The 18,068-nt window shown below is 41.1% G+C and overlaps 1 protein-coding gene across 8 annotated transcripts in view; it reads left to right on the forward strand.

Annotated features, from left to right (window-relative positions):
* The first annotated feature begins 7,893 nt into the window (after positions 1-7,893).
* bsna (bassoon presynaptic cytomatrix protein a) overlaps positions 7,894-18,068 on the forward strand; it is a 157,531-nt gene continuing 147,356 nt past the window's right edge. For 7 of the 8 annotated variants that reach the window (XM_079675130.1, XM_079675137.1, XM_079675132.1 and 4 more), the window contains exon 1: positions 7,894-8,250. In XM_079675130.1, the coding sequence (XP_079531256.1) occupies positions 8,063-8,250 (188 nt within the window). In that variant the 5' untranslated portion in view covers positions 7,894-8,062. The remainder of the gene's footprint in view (positions 8,251-18,068) is intronic. The other variant, XM_079675136.1, reaches the window with a different exon arrangement.

Below are 18,068 nucleotides of genomic sequence, written 5' to 3' on the forward strand. Positions count from 1 at the left end.
GACTCCTTTGTGAGGGACAGTTTGAGAAAAATGAAGGCAGGAGTCGATGACTGTAGCGCTCAGTCTGTAATTTATATGGGGATCAGAACTGTAAACTAACTTCTTCATCTTTAAGGTCAATAAATTATTCAGCTCATGTTCACATTCAGATTAGTTGAAAGGGTTGCTCCGTCATGACTTCCACAGGGCAGAAAGCAGCTGAGAAGAAAGAGAATTAATAAAAAGGATAAAGAAGCGGGAACAGCTTTTCGCGTTGCTTCCTGTAGCACATTATTATTTATCACAGCAGCAAATAATTGCATTATGCTCTCTGTATTTATGAAGCAGTCACACAGGAGAGAAATCATCTGTGCATCTGAAACTTCTTACAGAGAACATTTTTCTTTCCCCCTCTAAATGATTGTGATTAGGAATAAAAGCTTTCATGGGTTGCTCCAAAGATGCAGGAAGGAAAACCACCAGAAGCCTTTTCTGTTATTCCCTTTAACTCAGTGTGACTCGCTCCGAGGCGCGCACACACACACACACACACACACACACACACACACACACACACACACACACACACACACACACACACACACACACACACACACACACACACACACACACACACACACACACACACACACACACACACACACACACACACACACACACACACACACACACACATCAAAACCCAGACTCTTTCTTATAGCTTCATTTTGAAACAGCATGAGTGGAGTAAAGGTAAAGAACTATTGAAGGCAACATCACAGAGAAATATATGTGTTTGTTTAACATCTAACACTCAGTGCGAACACCTTAGTTTTCTTTAATTTACACTTCATTTTATCCTCATTTACTTTGTTGACCTTTTGAGCTCATGCACATACATTAGCAACATATATAAGAAGACACACAGCCAGAGTTGGGAAGTAGCTAAGTACATTTACTCAAATACTGTACTTAAGTACAAATGTTGATGTACTTCAATTGAGTATTTCAATGTATGCTACTTTGTACTTCTACTCAACTACAATTCAGAGGTCAATTGTTTACTTTTACTCCACTAAATTCATTTAAAGGTCCCATGTCATGGCCATTTCTACTGATCATAATTACATTGTTGAGGCATACTAAAATACATTTATATTGTGCAATTATCCAAACTCACATTGGTTTCTCATACAATATCTCTGTATAGTATGTGTATTCACTCTCTGTCCTAAACGGCTTGTTGGAGCTCCTGCCCGCCCCCTCCCTGTGAGCCCAGTGGCCGTCTGCGAGACAGGGAGACACAGCGAAACCTACCCCGAAACACACACACACACACACACACACACACACACACACACACACACACACACACACACACACACACACACACACACACACACACACACACACACACACACACACACACACACACACACACACACACACACACACACACACACACACACACACACACACACACACACTTTTGTACATCCAGCTCACAGGTTTATCATTACTTTGAGAAAAAAGATTATTAATTTAACCCTTTTAGAAGGGAAGATATGGTCAATTGTTTTGGGAATGTCATTTTTGGAGCCTGAGACCTGAAAAACAGGCTCAGTGCTTAACAGTAAGTGTATTTTGAAGCTCAAACTTTTGTACTTTTACTTGAGTAACCCCTTTAAGCAGAGCTGATAAATACAGGAAGTGGCCAATCAGAATGTTCAAAGTGCCCATAAATCATGGGATGGATTGAGATGTTAACTTTAGAGATGTATTTGTATTTCTTTAGACTATGATAGCTCTTAGATGTGTCAATTGTAAGGGTAAACAGTTAGTGTTATTGTAATGTAGATGGTTGTGTTTGTCTTTCTGTTACCCCCTTGTTAAAAAAGTAGTGTGTGCAACCGTTATATTTCCCCCTTTGTGGTCTGCTCTGGCTGTTTAGCCTGTTCATTTTTTATTAAGATTATGTCAAGTTAGCATAGCCTGAGTTTGGTTATGTTAGGTTGAGAACTTTTCTGTCAAAGGGCTGCCTTTTTAGCTGTATGAACAACATATGTATGTAATGTACTTAAGTTTTAAACAAAGTTACTCTTAAGGGGTACTTAGCCCAATAAAATATGCCGCCAAGGGTTCCTGATTGAGTGTCCATACTTTCGAAGTGCCTTGAGACACTTTGATAGACATGTCTGATATTTTCAAATTGTTTGTAAATGTGGAACGAGGAAAGAAAAAGTATTAAAGGAATGGGGAAAAGGTAAGAAATTAATGGTACAACCCACATTTTCCTGACATAACTTGAAGTAGCAAAAAAAAAACAATCCCCTTACCCCTCTTACTGACATCTTCATTTTATTGAAGTTAATGGTCAGGGAAGATTGAACAAATATTTCTGTCAAGGCATTATATGGACCTAAATTCCCCTCGAGAGGAGGAATTACTTCCTCATGTGACTCAATCCTGATATGGAGAGAGAGAAATCTATAAAAGGAAGAATCAATTTGAGTAAATGATACAGATCCATTACATTTCCTGTCCACCTTATGTTTATTTTGTTAATGTTTAGGCTTAGGTTCAAGCAAAACAGTGGTTTATGATGCTGTCGAGATGTGGAAATTAAAACAGAATGCTTGTAAACGGGCTAGATGTTTGTAAGGGGAGTCAATTATAAAAACAAATTGAACTCAGAAGCAATAATGATGATCTTTGAACACTTTCAGGATTAAAATGCTGTCATTGTTGGATGCTTGTAGGATAATATTTGTTTTGTTTCTGCTTGCTTTTGCCCACGAATCATTGCTTCGTGTTTTGACTAGCGGTTTATAAATGTGAAGGTGCATGTCGTACTCTTTTTAAATATTTGCCTCTTTTAACTGCAAACCAAATCTATAGGTACAACATCATCTCATAATTTCAAATACCTTTCCAAAGCATACACACACAGTGTTTCACATTTAGGCAAAGATTATTTTCCAATAATTTCAATACACATGAATGGAAATAAACGTGCAAATGATTGCAAAATATACTTATCATACTTATTATTTCAAATGTGTGATGTTCATGGAGGAGCCAAAATAGTTTTGTGGTCCTCTAATTTCTCAATGCCTCGTTTCCTGACTTGCTGGTTGAGGTAGGTGAAGACAAAGGAAGGATAGACACCCTGGAAGGAAATGAATGACCTGAATCTCCTCTGTTGCTACCTCTGGACTCGGGCAGTGCTGATGGGGGTCCAACCCCACCCATAAATCCTTCTACCAACCGTCCCCGGCTAACCAATAGGGTTGCCCTGCCTCGGCCTGTTGCTTGGTATGAAGTGGAGCGCTGGCACGTTGCTCATTTTAATCTCCTTAAGTATTCGCCCCCACAGTCGCGTCATTGAGTCGGTCTGTCAAAGTGATCGATCCCGGTGTCGCAGGTTTCCCGAGCAGGAGACTGTTCACTGGATGAGAAACTGTGTGTTGGGTCCCACAATTCACCAGCCACTTCATGATAGCAGATTGAAAAGAGACCGCTTGGAGATGACAAATGCTGGAGGCTATTTTATGGCCTCCAAGAGCCAATTCAAAAATGTCCCTAAGCTTACTGTGGTCAGTAAAGACTGGCAGGCGTTAGCTGTGTTTCAATTCAGTTGACAAACATTTTTTTGTCATGGGGGCTTAGAATTTTGAATCTTAAGTCTACACGTACATAACGTGTTACATTCATATACCTTTTATTACTTCGGCAAACTTCTTCTAAATTACATATTTAAAAAAAGATCCACCACCCCCAGATACAGTATATCACTTAGTTAGCAGATTATATCATATCAGATTTCAAAATGTATAATTACATTTTTTTTAAAACTACCTTTCAAAACTAAACAGCCACATCTATTAACAAAACAGGTGTTCAACTGATGATTTGACACTTATTCGGAAACTATTCTGGTCCTAAAAAAGCTTAACAGCAGCTAGCCGGTAAACATAGAGGAGCTTTTATCAGCTTAAAGTCAGGTATTTCTCTCAGGAGTAGGTGAAGATTAAGCAAAAAGTAAAGGCCAACTGTTTGCTAACAAGTTGGCCGAATATTGGTGTTGTGTTTACCCAAGTGGCCCTACAGTTAATACAAGTTTTTAAATCATGCAAATTAAAGCACGGAAGATAATGAATTGACAATTGTTTTTTTAATTGTATCCTGTTGCCAATGGAATGAAAATGTTTCCTCAAATGTCCCATGCCATAATCCTCAGATCTCTCTGAAAACAAACTGAGAATGAAAAATGGCACTAGACCAAACTATCTGCATGAGTGGTTTTGTGATTAATGTGTAACATTTACCAAATCTTACACACATGACAAAGATGGCAGGGCACCCAAAGGTCACACTTGTGCTTTTTCACCTTGTTGTTGTGTATTCACTGAAGTGTGTAAATTAGACAACATTGGCATTATTAACCAACAGGTGATGTATCCAACAAGCATTTCTCTGCCGCTCTACGCAGAGTGCTCTGTGGAGGCACAATTACTTACTATACGTATGTTGGCATAAATCCAGAATCTGACTACGTTTGGCACTTAGCTGGGTTGTCCCTGTGGAGTGCTTAACTTTGCATTTGCTTTGCTGTGAATCAAATCAGCATTGTTGCGTTTAAGAGTCTCAGTTCTCTATTTAACTCTGTAACTTCATGGAGGAGAGCTTTGTTGCGTCTCCTCAAGGTCTTCGTGTTTTTGTAAATATGTTCTGGTCTTTTCAAGCCTGTCTGTTTAAAAGGCTGCGTTATATATGAAAGGCAGGTGTCTGTACTGCCTCTGTTGTGTCCCATAAGCTCTGCTTTAGGTTATGTGCTGCCATTTTGTTCTTAATGTAAATGTGTCTATGTTGCTTTTGCTTGACGTCGTGCTGATGAGTATGTGTGGATTACCTGATGCTTTCAAGTGCAGTGGAGTTTAATGTTATCCCGATAAATAATATTCATGAGTCTGTGGTAGGACCTTTTTTGGTAGCTTTTAGGTTTTTGAGTCATAACAGGCCTTTTACGGTAGTGTGAACATTGTTGGAGGCAATGGCATTTTCTTTAATGTATACATTTCTTCACTTTCCTTCTTGTTTGTAGCGTAAATTGTAAATGTTGAAAACACAATCATGTGAAAATGTTTTAATGTTCATTTCTTACATAGTTGTGCCAATGAAGACATTTCGATCTCAGGCTTTCGTTGGCTGACAGAAGCGCGATACACTTACACGATGAAGTTTAAAAAACTTGGAAAATGTAAAAAACACCAATGTGCCAAAACACATGCAAATGGACGAACATCTTTACCGACTTGACAACAAATGGGCAGCATTTAGACATTCACAAACTTGAGGAAGCATGCACACAGTTTACTAAAAGCTCTGCATAAACGAAATGCTCCAAAAACAAGGAGACACTAAAAAGAGATACACAGCTGGGACCGGAACGCTTGTTGAGGGATTATAAAACTGGCCAACAGTTACTGTTGGCAGAGTTAGTCTGTTCTGTACACGTTGTGTCAGCATGTTTGAAATGATTAGGTTAGCTTCGTTAGCTAGCTAGCAGATCTAAAGGAATCATGTGATCACATTATTAAAATTCGCCCAAAAATGTTTTCCTGTACGTTTCTAGTGACAGAGAAAATGTTGTTTTATTTGCATCGTTCTTGAAACTGTAGAGTGTATCTCTTATTGGAAGTGTTTTGGGCCGTTTTACCGCGTTGGCCACTGTCAGCCACCGTACAGGCTCTCCTCAACAATGCTCATTTATATGTAAAAAAGACAATCTCATTTATAAAATAGTACAAGTTAAAGCTTAATTATAGGAAATAAAAAATGGGGGGAAAAAAAAGTTGACGAGGAACTTAAGCAATCAGCCCTGTCGTCATCTTGACCGACAGTAACAAGGGCATGCCTGTTTATAGCCCTGTTAACCCTGGGCTGAACAAACAGTTTGACTAAAAGGGAAAAAAGTTTCTTAAAATGAAACTCATGGAATTATTTGTGAAATATGAAATCTGAAAGAAGCTTAGAAGCTTAGCTTAGTTGTTTTCCTTTATCTTTCATAGCTGCAGCACCACTTTGTCTCTTCTCTTTACGCTGAGAGAGTCACTGCACAGTGTGCAGCTGAAGTTCGCTGGCAGCTTTTCTTCCTCTCCGTAAAGTCTGGCCTCAGAGGGAGACACTTGGCAAGGGAACAGAGAGTGGACCTTTTCCCAGAGGCTGGGGGGTGAGGAGTTGCTCGGAGGCGGTTATCTGACCGACTTTGTTGTTTTTGTTGTGGGAAGGATGGATGTAATGCCCTTTGTTTTTCTTTAACTCTCCCTTTCTCTTTAACCTGTTTGGTGTTGATGCTATTTTGTCCTCACTGCTGTTGTTGTTGCTGCTGCTGCTATGACAGGTCACTCAAATTAAATATGGCAACGGTTAAGGTCTTTCTAATGTTTGCAATGGGTGAACTGAACAGGAAACATTTCAGTTGCTCTTGGTTAAATAGAAACCTCAGCTATGAAAGTAAAATGTTTCTGCGTACGACAAATGCTATTGACATTTGACCTATTCTTTTTTTGTTTGGCTTATTATTTTTCTAGTTGTTTGATACACACTGATTTTTAAAGTTTTGCTTTATAGTGATGAACATAGTGACAGACAGGCCCAGATCAACCCATCAAGAAGCCTCAGGATCTTTGGACATCACAAGGAGGATTTTACATTCTACAATTAGATATATTAAACATGTTTTTTGTTTTTTATTACATTAGTTTGTATTCTCGATCATAATAACATAACTGGCACAAATATAAATAATTATTTATTTTTGACCAGCTATAGAGTCACACATTTCTGGCTACATTCCTGGACGCATGCATAACACAGGGACTGCCTCTTGGCTTAGTTAAGCTGACTACAGTAAATGCTTTAATTCTCAAACACAATTTTCAATCAATCAAAGGACCATAAACCAACAGTTACATCTCATAATTAATTTCGAATAAAAAATAATCGATACACAGCCTACAGAAGCCAGTCCTTTAGGAAATCATTCAGGTTGAATACGGCCAGCAGGTGTGTAACACCATGGAGTGTTTTTTGACACGTGACGCTCCGGTGTAGTTCATCCTGACGCCTCTGCGCGTTCGTGTCACTCTTTTAGCCCTTCTTCAAGTGAGAAAGTGTCCCGTGAACGTGCACGCATACAGAAGTTCCCTCCCTCCCTGCCTCTCTTCACTCTCCCCTTCTCTCGTCTCTTAAGCCTCAAGAGCATATACAGCCACATAGCTCGTGCACGCGTCTGTGGTTGCGCAATTCTGCCTTTCATATAGCTGTGAGAAAATCCAATAACGTGATCACGGAGAGTGTGTTTGGCTCATGTATGTGGAACATTCACATTGCAATTATTCCCTTCTGTAAGCAGACTAGAAATATTAAAGTGTTATTTTTCTATGGTCTGATGGGTGGTTGGTCATTTAGTTGAACTTAATTACTTAATTCGGGTAACAGAAGCCTTTATGACAGCATACATCTGAATGTGGTATATTAATATAAGATATTGTCCAAGGTATGAACAGGGACAATGAATGTTCAGGAAGAAAACAAGATAAGAATACCTCCATTATAAGTAATTTAATTTTCTTTCAATTAGTGTCTATTTTCCTTGTGATGATCACCAACCTGAGGTCATATTGTGCAACATTTTTCTCTCCATATTGCTTGTTGTATCCTAATCTTGCTACTTCTGCGACCCACTTTCGCTCACGGGGCTCATTTAACTTTGATCTAATCCAATCTCGGTTCCTCTCGCCTTTCGCGCGTTTATTCCCCCCCCCCGTCAGTTGCCTTGGCCGCGCGGCACGCTCCCGTCATCACGTCAGGAGGCAGCCCTACTGGTCCTGAAGCTGATGATGATGATGGCGGTGTTGGAGGAGCAACGCTGAGTTCGCTCTACCAGCTTTCGCTCCCCCCTTTTTCCATTCATTATTTTACCGATTACATAGAAAAATAGCGACACATATAAGCGACACCAACGCATTTGACCGTCCACCTTTTCCTTCTCCCTCCCGTCTCCTGAGCCGAGACCGAGATGGGGAACGAAGCGAGCATGGAGGGCGGCGGGCAGCCCGGAGAGCCGGGAGCCGCCGTCATGATGGGGTCGGCGATGCCCGGAGGAACCGCAACAGTACCGGGGGCAGGACAGCACATGAAGCCGGTCAACGGAACCGCTGCCGGGGGAGGGATCGGGGTCGGAGGCCCCGGGATGGGAATGACCAGGTAGGAGCGGCAGTAGCGGAGGTTGTTCGAGTAAAAAGGGGCTGGGTGAAGTGCATCCCGATGTGTGTTTTAACGCGGAAACGGTTGTTGGATAAGAGGTTTGGATGAGATTTGAGAGAAATGGGATGTAAAACTAAGTGTGCTTTCACTCGTGCATGCTTTTAAGCATGACATATTCAAATATTAAGAGGAGTGACTTCCCGGTCTGAATGCTGAAAACCCCGAGAGCTGTCCGTGGTGCTGAAACACTACAGCTGCACCGCTGAGCGTTTTTTTTTTACGTGATTCCCAAAATAGGTTTGACATTGCATGTTAAGGTGGCTTACCAGCACCATGCCCCTGCAGGTATGCATGTAATGTCTCTGTTACAGTTATCATCAGACAGTATCTTTGGCTGTTGCTTTCAGAATATGGTTTTGTGTCATGTGCTGTAATAGTATTTCCTCCTTCCTCCATCTAGGGTTGTGCTTTGGCGTATTTTCTTGAATGGGACGTGTCTTTGACAGTAGATGGAAAACACACAGCCGAACCGTTTTTTCTCTCCATTATCATTATACACCGTGACAATTTTTATGGTTTGAGCTGGAGATTATGCAGCTGGATGCTTGAAGCATTCATGTTTCCGCATGGGCGAGAGAAGGGTGCTGGATGTGTGTGTTTGTGCATGTGTGCGTGAGTGTGGGCGTGTGTGTATGTGAGTACGTTAAGGGGCTTGCCTGGCTATGTAGGCGCGTGTTTGACGGTGTGTGTGTAGTACTGGTACTATCAGCAACGGCAACGCTTCCCGTTAATGACTAGAAGACAGATATATGGTGCTTACCGACATACCTACCGTGCCATACCATTACATATCAAACCCTTTCCAATCAGAGCCGACTGCTGATTGCCACATCCATGACAGCAAATAAGATATGCGATATTCGCAATGACAATAAGCAAAATCCAAATTCTAATCTCATCCCATGTATTAGATTATACAATAACCCAGTTCAACATCATAATGTGCCATAACATACAAAAAATACACTGTACAGCTAACAACACTAAATCATGCTATTCCTTACACTTTCAAACATTAATGTGTATTTATGAAAAATATTCAACCATTCTCACTGTCAGCCTTTTTCAAGTATTCAAGTACCCTGATTGTAATTTGCAAATATAGTGCATATTTGTAGTGGTATTTTTTTCATCTTTCTACTTAAATGTCATACTTTATGAATTTCTTGGTTTTTTTCTACATTCTTTAATTTTCTATTGAATTTATTTTACTATCCTTAATTTATGCACTCATATACACAATAGCAATCTCCTTTTTGGCAATCGGCCAAATTATGATTCATATACCAAAACATGCAATGGCGTAACGCTGACCAAAACATGTGTATGTGTCCTGACAGTACCTTGTCATGACCTGAAATAACTTCTGCACACATCAGCAGACACACATTATACAACACAACCAACGTGTTTCAAATGTGATACAAAGTTGTAGTTTTCCTGAATATGTTGGTACTGTCTCCCCTACAGCTCAAATCACTCGTTTAGCTTCACTCGGCTAACACATATGCTAACATCTCTTGTCTTTGCGCCAATCCTGGTTCACTGTAGCACCTCAGCCTTAAATTCAGTAGGCAGGCTTTTGTAGAGAGACTTAATCAGGTCGATGTTTTGTGGAAACAATGCCAGAGAAGGGCTACAGCTGGCCTACAAACACCAGTGTGTGTGTTTGTTGAATTCATGAATTCATGACGCATCCTGGGTTTGATTTGTGCCGCTGTAGGAGAGAAGAGCACTGAGCAAAGGCCTATCCATCATTATATAACACAGGGACTCAGAGAGCAGATGACAGCTTCAGCTCTCTTCCGTGAACGACAACAGAGCTGTACATGCTCTGATGCATTATTTTCGCATTCCTCTGTTCAGGGGATTCACGGCGACGTTGTTGCTTTCATCCAATATTCTATATGAAATAAAAACAAATCTGCACTGCAGGTGTCTGCCATGCTGCTTTCAAAACTCAAAATCCATTCTGAATAAAAGGTGAGGGGTTTACGCGGCAAGAAGCCCCTTACATCGAGTATTTATAACGTGGCGTAATACAAGGCCATGTGAACAGATTGAATCACGTGCAGAGCGTGTTTGCTCCCCCCACTCTCTCACACTCCCTCCCTCTTTTGCTCTGCCTGACTGCCTGCTCCTATCACTTTCGTTTCCTCTGCATGCTCTGCTACTCCCTCCTCCTTCTCCCCCTTTCTCTCTGTTTCTCTCTGTATCCTGTGCACACTCGCAATCTTTATATAGGAGAAGAGGATGTCGTTCTCTCTCACTTCCCTTTCCTTCACTCTCCCTTTCCTCCCATCCATAGCACTCGATTGCTTTGTAGTTCCGTTTCTTTTTCCCTCAATCTCTGCACATTCCCATGCTCCTTCAGTCATTCCCCTCCCTCCTTTTCTTCCCCTCACATTCACGACTGAGTTATCAGTCAGTCATCATGTTGTGCCGTTGACACTATAAAGCGTTATGGCAAAGGGATATGTGTGTTTTCTTGAAGGGATAAGGGGGCCGACTTACCTTCCGTGTCTGTGGCACTTAGTCCCATTGGTTCTCACTGAATATGTTAATCTTTAGGAATGCTCTTTTAATGAATGATTTCATTAAGAAAGGCTAAGTACCTTTCAAAAACGTCTTGATACCATGTTGTTAGCGTGAGTTACTGAAACAGTTCTGAAGAGTGCATTTTTAGGAAAAAAATTCAGCTGCGGAAGAATACATATTTAGTGCTCTTGTGTCGTTTTAAAGCGGCAAGATGCTGTATCTGGGATTGACTTGAAATATAATACCGTGCCCATGTTGACTGTAATGAAGTCACCCATGGCGACAGCTTGTCCCATTCATGGTCATTAAGACACATTTATTTGGACAAGAATGGTGCTCTATGCCATAGATGGAGGAATAAGACATATCAGTCTTTAGATATACATGCAATACTTGGTAATAGTCTCAAAGCAATGCTGAAGATCTTCAAATTAATTCACAATAATACAAATGATGAGTGCTCTTTACAATAATAATAATAATAATAATAATAATAATGCATTTTATTTATATAGCGCTTTTCACAACTCAAAGACGCTTTACAATATGAGGGAGGGTAGACAAACAAGGACAGGGAAACAAGTAAGTATAGTAAAATAAAAAAATAAAAAGGCAGTCAAGAGGAAGTTGACTGAGAGGGGGGGGGGCTTATGGGTAGACAGAGTTGAAAATATGTGTTTTGAGGCGGGACTGAAAGACTGTGAGGGACTCAGAGTCACGGAGATCTTGGGGGAGGGAATTCCAGAGCCTAGGAGCTGCTACTGAGAAGGCTCTGTCCCCAAAGCTGCAGAGTGTGGATGTGGGAATGGATAGGAGTCCGGCTGCGGTGGATCTGAGGGACCGTGGGGGTTGATAAGGAGTGAGAAGGTTTGTGAGATAAGGGGGGGCCAAATGGTGGAGTGCTTTGTAGGTGAGGACCAGAATTTTGTAATTGATGCGATGGGAGACAGGAAGCCAGTGGAGGTCTTTGAGGACTGGGGTGATGTGATGCCATGATTTGGTATGCGTGAGGAGACGTGCGGCTGCATTTTGAACCTGTTGGAGTCTGTTGAGGGATGTAGTGCTGATTCCGTAAAGAAGTGAGTTGCAGTAGTCAAGACGGGAGGAAATGAAGGCATGGATTAGTCGTTCGGCTGCGGGGCGGGTGAGAGAAGGTAGGATTTTTTGCAATATTGCGGAGGTGGAAAAATGAGGTTTTGACTGTTTGGCGGATGTGAGGTTCAAGGGAGAGGGTGGGGTCAAAGATTACGCCAAGGTTGCGTGCCATTTTGGAGGGGGAAACAATAGTGCCATCGATGGTGACCGTTATGTTAGTGACCTTGCTGAGGGTTGATTTGGAGCCAATTAGGAGGAGTTCTGTTTTGTTGCTGTTCAGTTTGAGGAGGTTATGTTGCATCCAAGTTTTAATAGCTGTCAGACAGGAATCGATGTGGGTAAGGGGTGGGTTATGGAGGGATTTGGTGCTGAGGTAGATCTGAGTGTCATCAGCATAGCAATGGAAGTCCAGGTTGAAGTGGCGGAGTATCTGACCGAGGGGCAGGATGTAAATGATGAAGAGGAGGGGGCCAAGTACTGATCCTTGAGGAATGCCTTGGGTGACTGAAGCTGTGGCAGAGGAGTGGTTGGGGAGGGAGATGAAGTGGGATCGTTCAGTGAGGTAGGACTGGAGCCATCTGAGTGCAATACCTTCAATACCAATGTTCCTGAGCTGGGTAAGCAGGATGTTGTGGCTCACGGTATCGAAGGCTGCACTCAGGTTGAGGAGGATGAGAATATTGAGGGAACCAGTGTCAGCAGAGGTGAGGAGGTCATTGAGGACTTTGACAAGTGCAGTTTCTGTACTGTGGTGAGGACGAAATCCAGACTGAAGGGGTTCATAAAGCTGGTTGGTTTGGAGATGGCAGTGAATTTGTTTGGCTACAATGCATTCAAGAGTTTTTGAGAGGAATGGTAGGTTGGAGATGGGGCGGTAATTAGCGAGGGAGGAGGGATCAAGACCAGGTTTTTTGAGGATTGGAGTAACGGCAGCAGTTTTGAAGGCAGAGGGGACGGTTCCATGGGACAGCGAGGAGTTGAAAAGGTTAGCAAGATAGGGGCAGAGGACGGGGAGGCAGGACTTCAGGAGAGGAGTGGGTAGAGGGTCAAGGGAGTAGGTTGTGGGATTTGAGAAACCGATCAGATGGAGTATTTCAAGTGGGGTAACGAGGTTGAACTGGGAGAGGCGGCGCTGGGGAGGAGGAGTCAGGAGGTCAAGGGAGATGGGGGGAGAAATGGTAGCGGTGGAGGTTGGGGGAGATGCTTGTATATCAGATGGAGCTGAGAAGGAGTGGTTAATGGCGTTAATTTTGTCTGCGAAAAACTGGAGGAATGAGCTGCAATTAGCGGAAGTAGAAGTAGGGAGGTTATCAGCACGGGGTTTGAAGTGCTTTTTAACTGTGGAGAAGAGGGTCCTGGGGTTACGGGAGTGGTCAGTGAAGATGTTGGAGAGGTAGGCAGATTTAGCAGCAATAAGAGCATCTCTGTATGCATTGAGATGGAGTTTGTAGCTGATGTAATGGACTGCGAAGGATGATTTCTTTGAAAGTTCGTTCAAGAGGCGGCCTCACTGCTTCATTTTACGTAGTGCGGGTGTGAACCAGGGTGAGGAGGTCTTGAAAGTAACAGTTTTATTTTTGAGGGGGGCTAAAGATGATACTGAGTAAAAGGTACTGTATGTTGATTTTTCTTTAACATGCAGAAAGTCAATTAGCATTAGTAGATACAAAAAGTCCTTCAAATTATGTAATGAACAACTAAATATATCCATGGCCTTTAGAAGGAAACAAAGATGAGGATACGTCCCGGTCCAGGCTCTCGTCATCTCACGCCTAGACTACTGCAACTCCCTCCTGGATGGTCTACCTTCATGTGCTATCCGACCTCTGCAGCTCATCCAGAATGCAGCTGCTCGTCTGGTCTTCAACCTTCCAAAATTCTCCCACACCACGCCGCTCCTCCGCTCACTTCACTGGCTTCCAGTAACTGCTAGAACCCACTTCAAGACACTGGTACTTGCGTACCATGCTGCGAATGGATCTGGCCCTTCCTACATCCAGGACATGGTTAAACCGTACACCCCAGCACGTGCACTCCGCTCTGCATCAGCCAAACGGCTCGCTGCACCCGCACTTATTACTTCTTCTCAAATTCACCAACACGTGGGTTTGCTATCCTGGCTCCAAAATGGTGGAATGAGCTCCCCATTGAAATCAGGACAGCAGATAGCTTGCACATCTTTCGGCGCAGACTGAAAACTCATCTCTTTCGACTCCACTTCGAGCGATAGAATTATTAACAAAGCACTTATATACTAATAAAGGACTGGCTTATCTAAAGCCAGTTGAGTAGCACTTGAAATGTGTTGGCTCTATGAAACCTGATGTACTTATATGATTCATTTTTCTTCAAGTTTGTATCTTCTTGGTCGAATGCACTTATTGTAAGTCGCTTTGGATAAAAGCGTCAGCTAAATGTAATGTAATATAATGTGCCTCCCTTGTTGGCAGGACAACAGTATTTGTCCAATAAAAACACTTTTGGTGTGCCAACCCCAGGGTTAAGATTATGCACCAGAGCGACTTTGATTGGTTTAAGGAAACAACATGGTTTCGGTAAAAATATTTACTTTGTTAAGTTGACGGGAAATCAGTTGGCTCACTAACTTCCTTTATAATTATTAGGGACATGAAAGAAATGTGAATGTATACATTGGGTAATTTGCTGAAACAATTAATGCTCTCCTTGACAGCGCCCTCTCTGCTAAGATACTGTACATTTGCTCCTTGTGTGAAAATCCCTCCCCCTCTATCTCCCTCACTCCCTTCCCCGCCCCCTTCTCAACCAATAACCTCCAGCCTATAAATGGCTCCACGTTTTACAATGCGATACACCGTAGTGCTGTGTGAGGTATGGGAGTACAGATAAGGAGAGGGAGATAGAGAGATTAGAGGGGGAGAAAGAAAGGGAGAGGAGGGTGAAAGGGGAGAGAACAGTGAAGAAGTAAGAAGGAAATAAAAGCTGGTGGACATAGATCAAGTGTAATATTCTCTGGGATAAAACCTCAATATTTGATTTACTTAATGTATTCGGGACTCCATTGTGGATTTTCTACATGTGTTATACAATAGAATTCAATATTTGTCAAGCCATGCCAAAAGAATATTGAATTTGAGAAGAAGTAATAATGGAGAGGAGTTCAGATGTTAAAAGGGCAAATAGGTCATACTCAGTGAGAGCATATGATGTACAGATGGATGAAAGAGAGGGCACAGATGGATAAGGGACCAATTAAAGCAACATCAAAAGAAAATGTAGTGAACTTGGTAAGAACATGAAGTTATATTTGCAAATCTCATATGTATATACCCTCATTAGACCCCAACTTTTACCACTTTCACGGTGTCACAGCTCTCTGTCAATCAGGTTCATCAGCCTTTTTAAATGATTTTTAATGCATCCGTCTTTGAAGAAAGCTAATTGTATCGTGCTCCCTTCTCTTTTTAATCTTATTTCATTTTATGTACTGATTGTTTGTTTGTTTAATATAGTTTTTTATATGTGTTTGTCTTCTCCTGAGAGTTGGGTTGGATGGTGCTGGTTGGAGAACGGTGTTTTTTTGTTTCTCTGTTTTTGAAACCACCTAACAAAAGGGGGAAAAGCAATTATTTCTTTTTTTTTTGTTCCGTTCATGGTATGCAAATCTTAATGTAAAATAATCTTTAACAAAACTTGTCTCTATTAACACACCATTGACCGAAAAGGAGCAGGAAGAAGAAAACAATGTTATATTACCTGCCCCTTTAAAAAACAACTAATAAATAGAAATAGATGGTCTGTCCTTCATATTTATTTTTCACAGCCAAACGTATTCACAGCCAAACATAACAGTATCTTAGGATAATAAGAGAAACAAAAAAAAAAACGTATCTCCCACTTGACGATAAACGGAAAGAAACAAAACAAAAAACCAACAACACCAAAACATCACATGTACAAGGAAAAGTGCAACACCCTCATCTGAGTCCTACTGGATAGGAGGTGGAAAGCGGCACATAATAATAATAATAATAATAATAATAATAATAATAATAATAATAATAATAATAATACCTACAAATAAAGAACAGACATCACATCAAAGACATCAAACATATTTACCAATGGAGGCCAATGGGTACAAAGACTTATTCACATTCTGCTTCACATAGTCCCATCTGTCTTTATTTATACAATTTCTTTAACTCGAAAATACATAATACAATTCTTTAAATCCTTTTGTTGAGAATTCCACAATTTTACACCAACCACCGAAATACACATTTGCTTTAGAGTAGTCCTTGCATAAGGATGCTTAAAATGTAATGTCCTCTTGTCTTCCTTATCTGATCCAAAACAAACAACTGTTGCAAATATTATACTGGTAACATTCTGCTTTTTGCCCTGAGCGTGCGTAAACTAAACTACTTTTGTCATACCGATTTCACGGTCTTTATTTTCTGCGATTCTTAATTCTGCTGCACCCGCTCTTATTTTCAGCTCTCCGAAGCCTTCTCTCCAGTCGTTTATGTCCTCCTTCAATACTCCAAAATTCCCAGCAGTTTCCATGCGGAATTCTCTGATTTATTTTAATATTTCAGAGAGGCCTTCCCCTCCCTCCTCAGGTTTATTTGCCTCAGGCGGATTCATTGAGCCGGCCTGTTTCAGTTTTTCTTTCTGGCTGAAACGTTGACATTTTCCTTTCCTTTTTCATCAACGCAATGTTTGGATCTATGTTTATTGAGTTAAGACAACTTCTAATGAAATTGTCTTAAAGCAACAAACTTATTTGAATTAGGGTTGAAGGCTTTTCCTCTACAATCAGAGGTGTTTTTAATTACCACTTACTTAATAATTGGTAGCATAAACACAAGTTTTGAAGTTGATTACTCAAAAGATTAAGTTGTTCCGACTAGTTTTACTAAATGATTTAAAAGGAATTTTAAGTTGTATGTACTTAATTACCCTCATTTGGGATACAAGTTTTTAAGTTGATTACTCCAAAAATTAACTTTACCTTCTGCAAGAAAAGTATTTGCGCAGTTAACACGCCCTTTAGTTACACTCTCAGTTCCAGGATTCCTTCAAAATAACTAAATTGTTTGCAGCGTGTTTCACCTCAGCTCCAGCTAGACAGCCATCTTTGTTTCCTAATCTAATTATGGAACAAAGATACAAAAAAATGTATATGGTGAAAAAATAGGTGTGAGGTAAACAGAAATAGGAGTGGGGGATGGATATCCAGATGGCTAAAGAGAAATGAGGTCGGAAGACATAGAGAGAGAGTACCATAGACCTACAATATGGAACAGACCATTCTGCGGCATTAAGATCATGTTTGCAGGCTTATTTGCTGTGTGTACATTTGTGTGTGTGTGTGTGTGTGTGTGTGTGTGTGTGTGTGTGTGTGTGTGTGTGTGTGTGTGTGTGTGTGTTGCGCACTCTTGTGTATATGATCAGTAATTGTGAAGAGCTGCTCGATGACTTGCGGCACTCAACCCAATTTATTCCCTATACACCCTTATCAAGCTGTGTAAGTGAGAAAGAGCCAGCTTGTGTAGGTGTGTGATATGTTTCTTTCTCTGACATGCTACACACTTGAGACCAATTTTCACTTCCTGTATGTAGGATGTATGTGCGCGTGTTGTGCAACTTATTTTTGTCACCTCCTGCAGAAAAGCTACATCTGTCACTGCAGAGTTCACTGTGATGTACACCGAGTTTATTTTTGAGGCTTTCTGCTGATGTCTTGCTCAAAGTGACGGGATTTGAGTTTTTTTCACCCATCAGCAGATGAACGAATGTTAATACAATCCACTTTCTGCTCTGCTGAGTTGGTAGCTTAACAGCCGTCCTTTCAGCTTTTTTTTTTAATTCGATGGTGATGTTATACAGTAGGATGCTGAGTAAATGCAGGCCATTTATACATCAAGATAGTCGTTTGCATTATTGGAAACTTAGTTTATACTGTAACTGTGTTTTTTAGGTCTAGCACCGAAGCTTGGCGTGTTTACTCTCAAATAGTGTGATAAACTAAATAAATTACTGCAACAGAATAGCTGTTGTATTTGTGCCCACCTGATGATGTTTTAGCAATATTCCCTCTCCTTTTAGCTCTATTTTGGTCAACACCACCTCATGAACAT

The sequence above is a fragment of the Notothenia rossii genome (genome assembly GCF_949606895.1).
Source record: "Notothenia rossii genome assembly, chromosome: 4".
In the NCBI taxonomy this organism is placed as follows: Eukaryota; Metazoa; Chordata; class Actinopteri; order Perciformes; family Nototheniidae; genus Notothenia; species Notothenia rossii.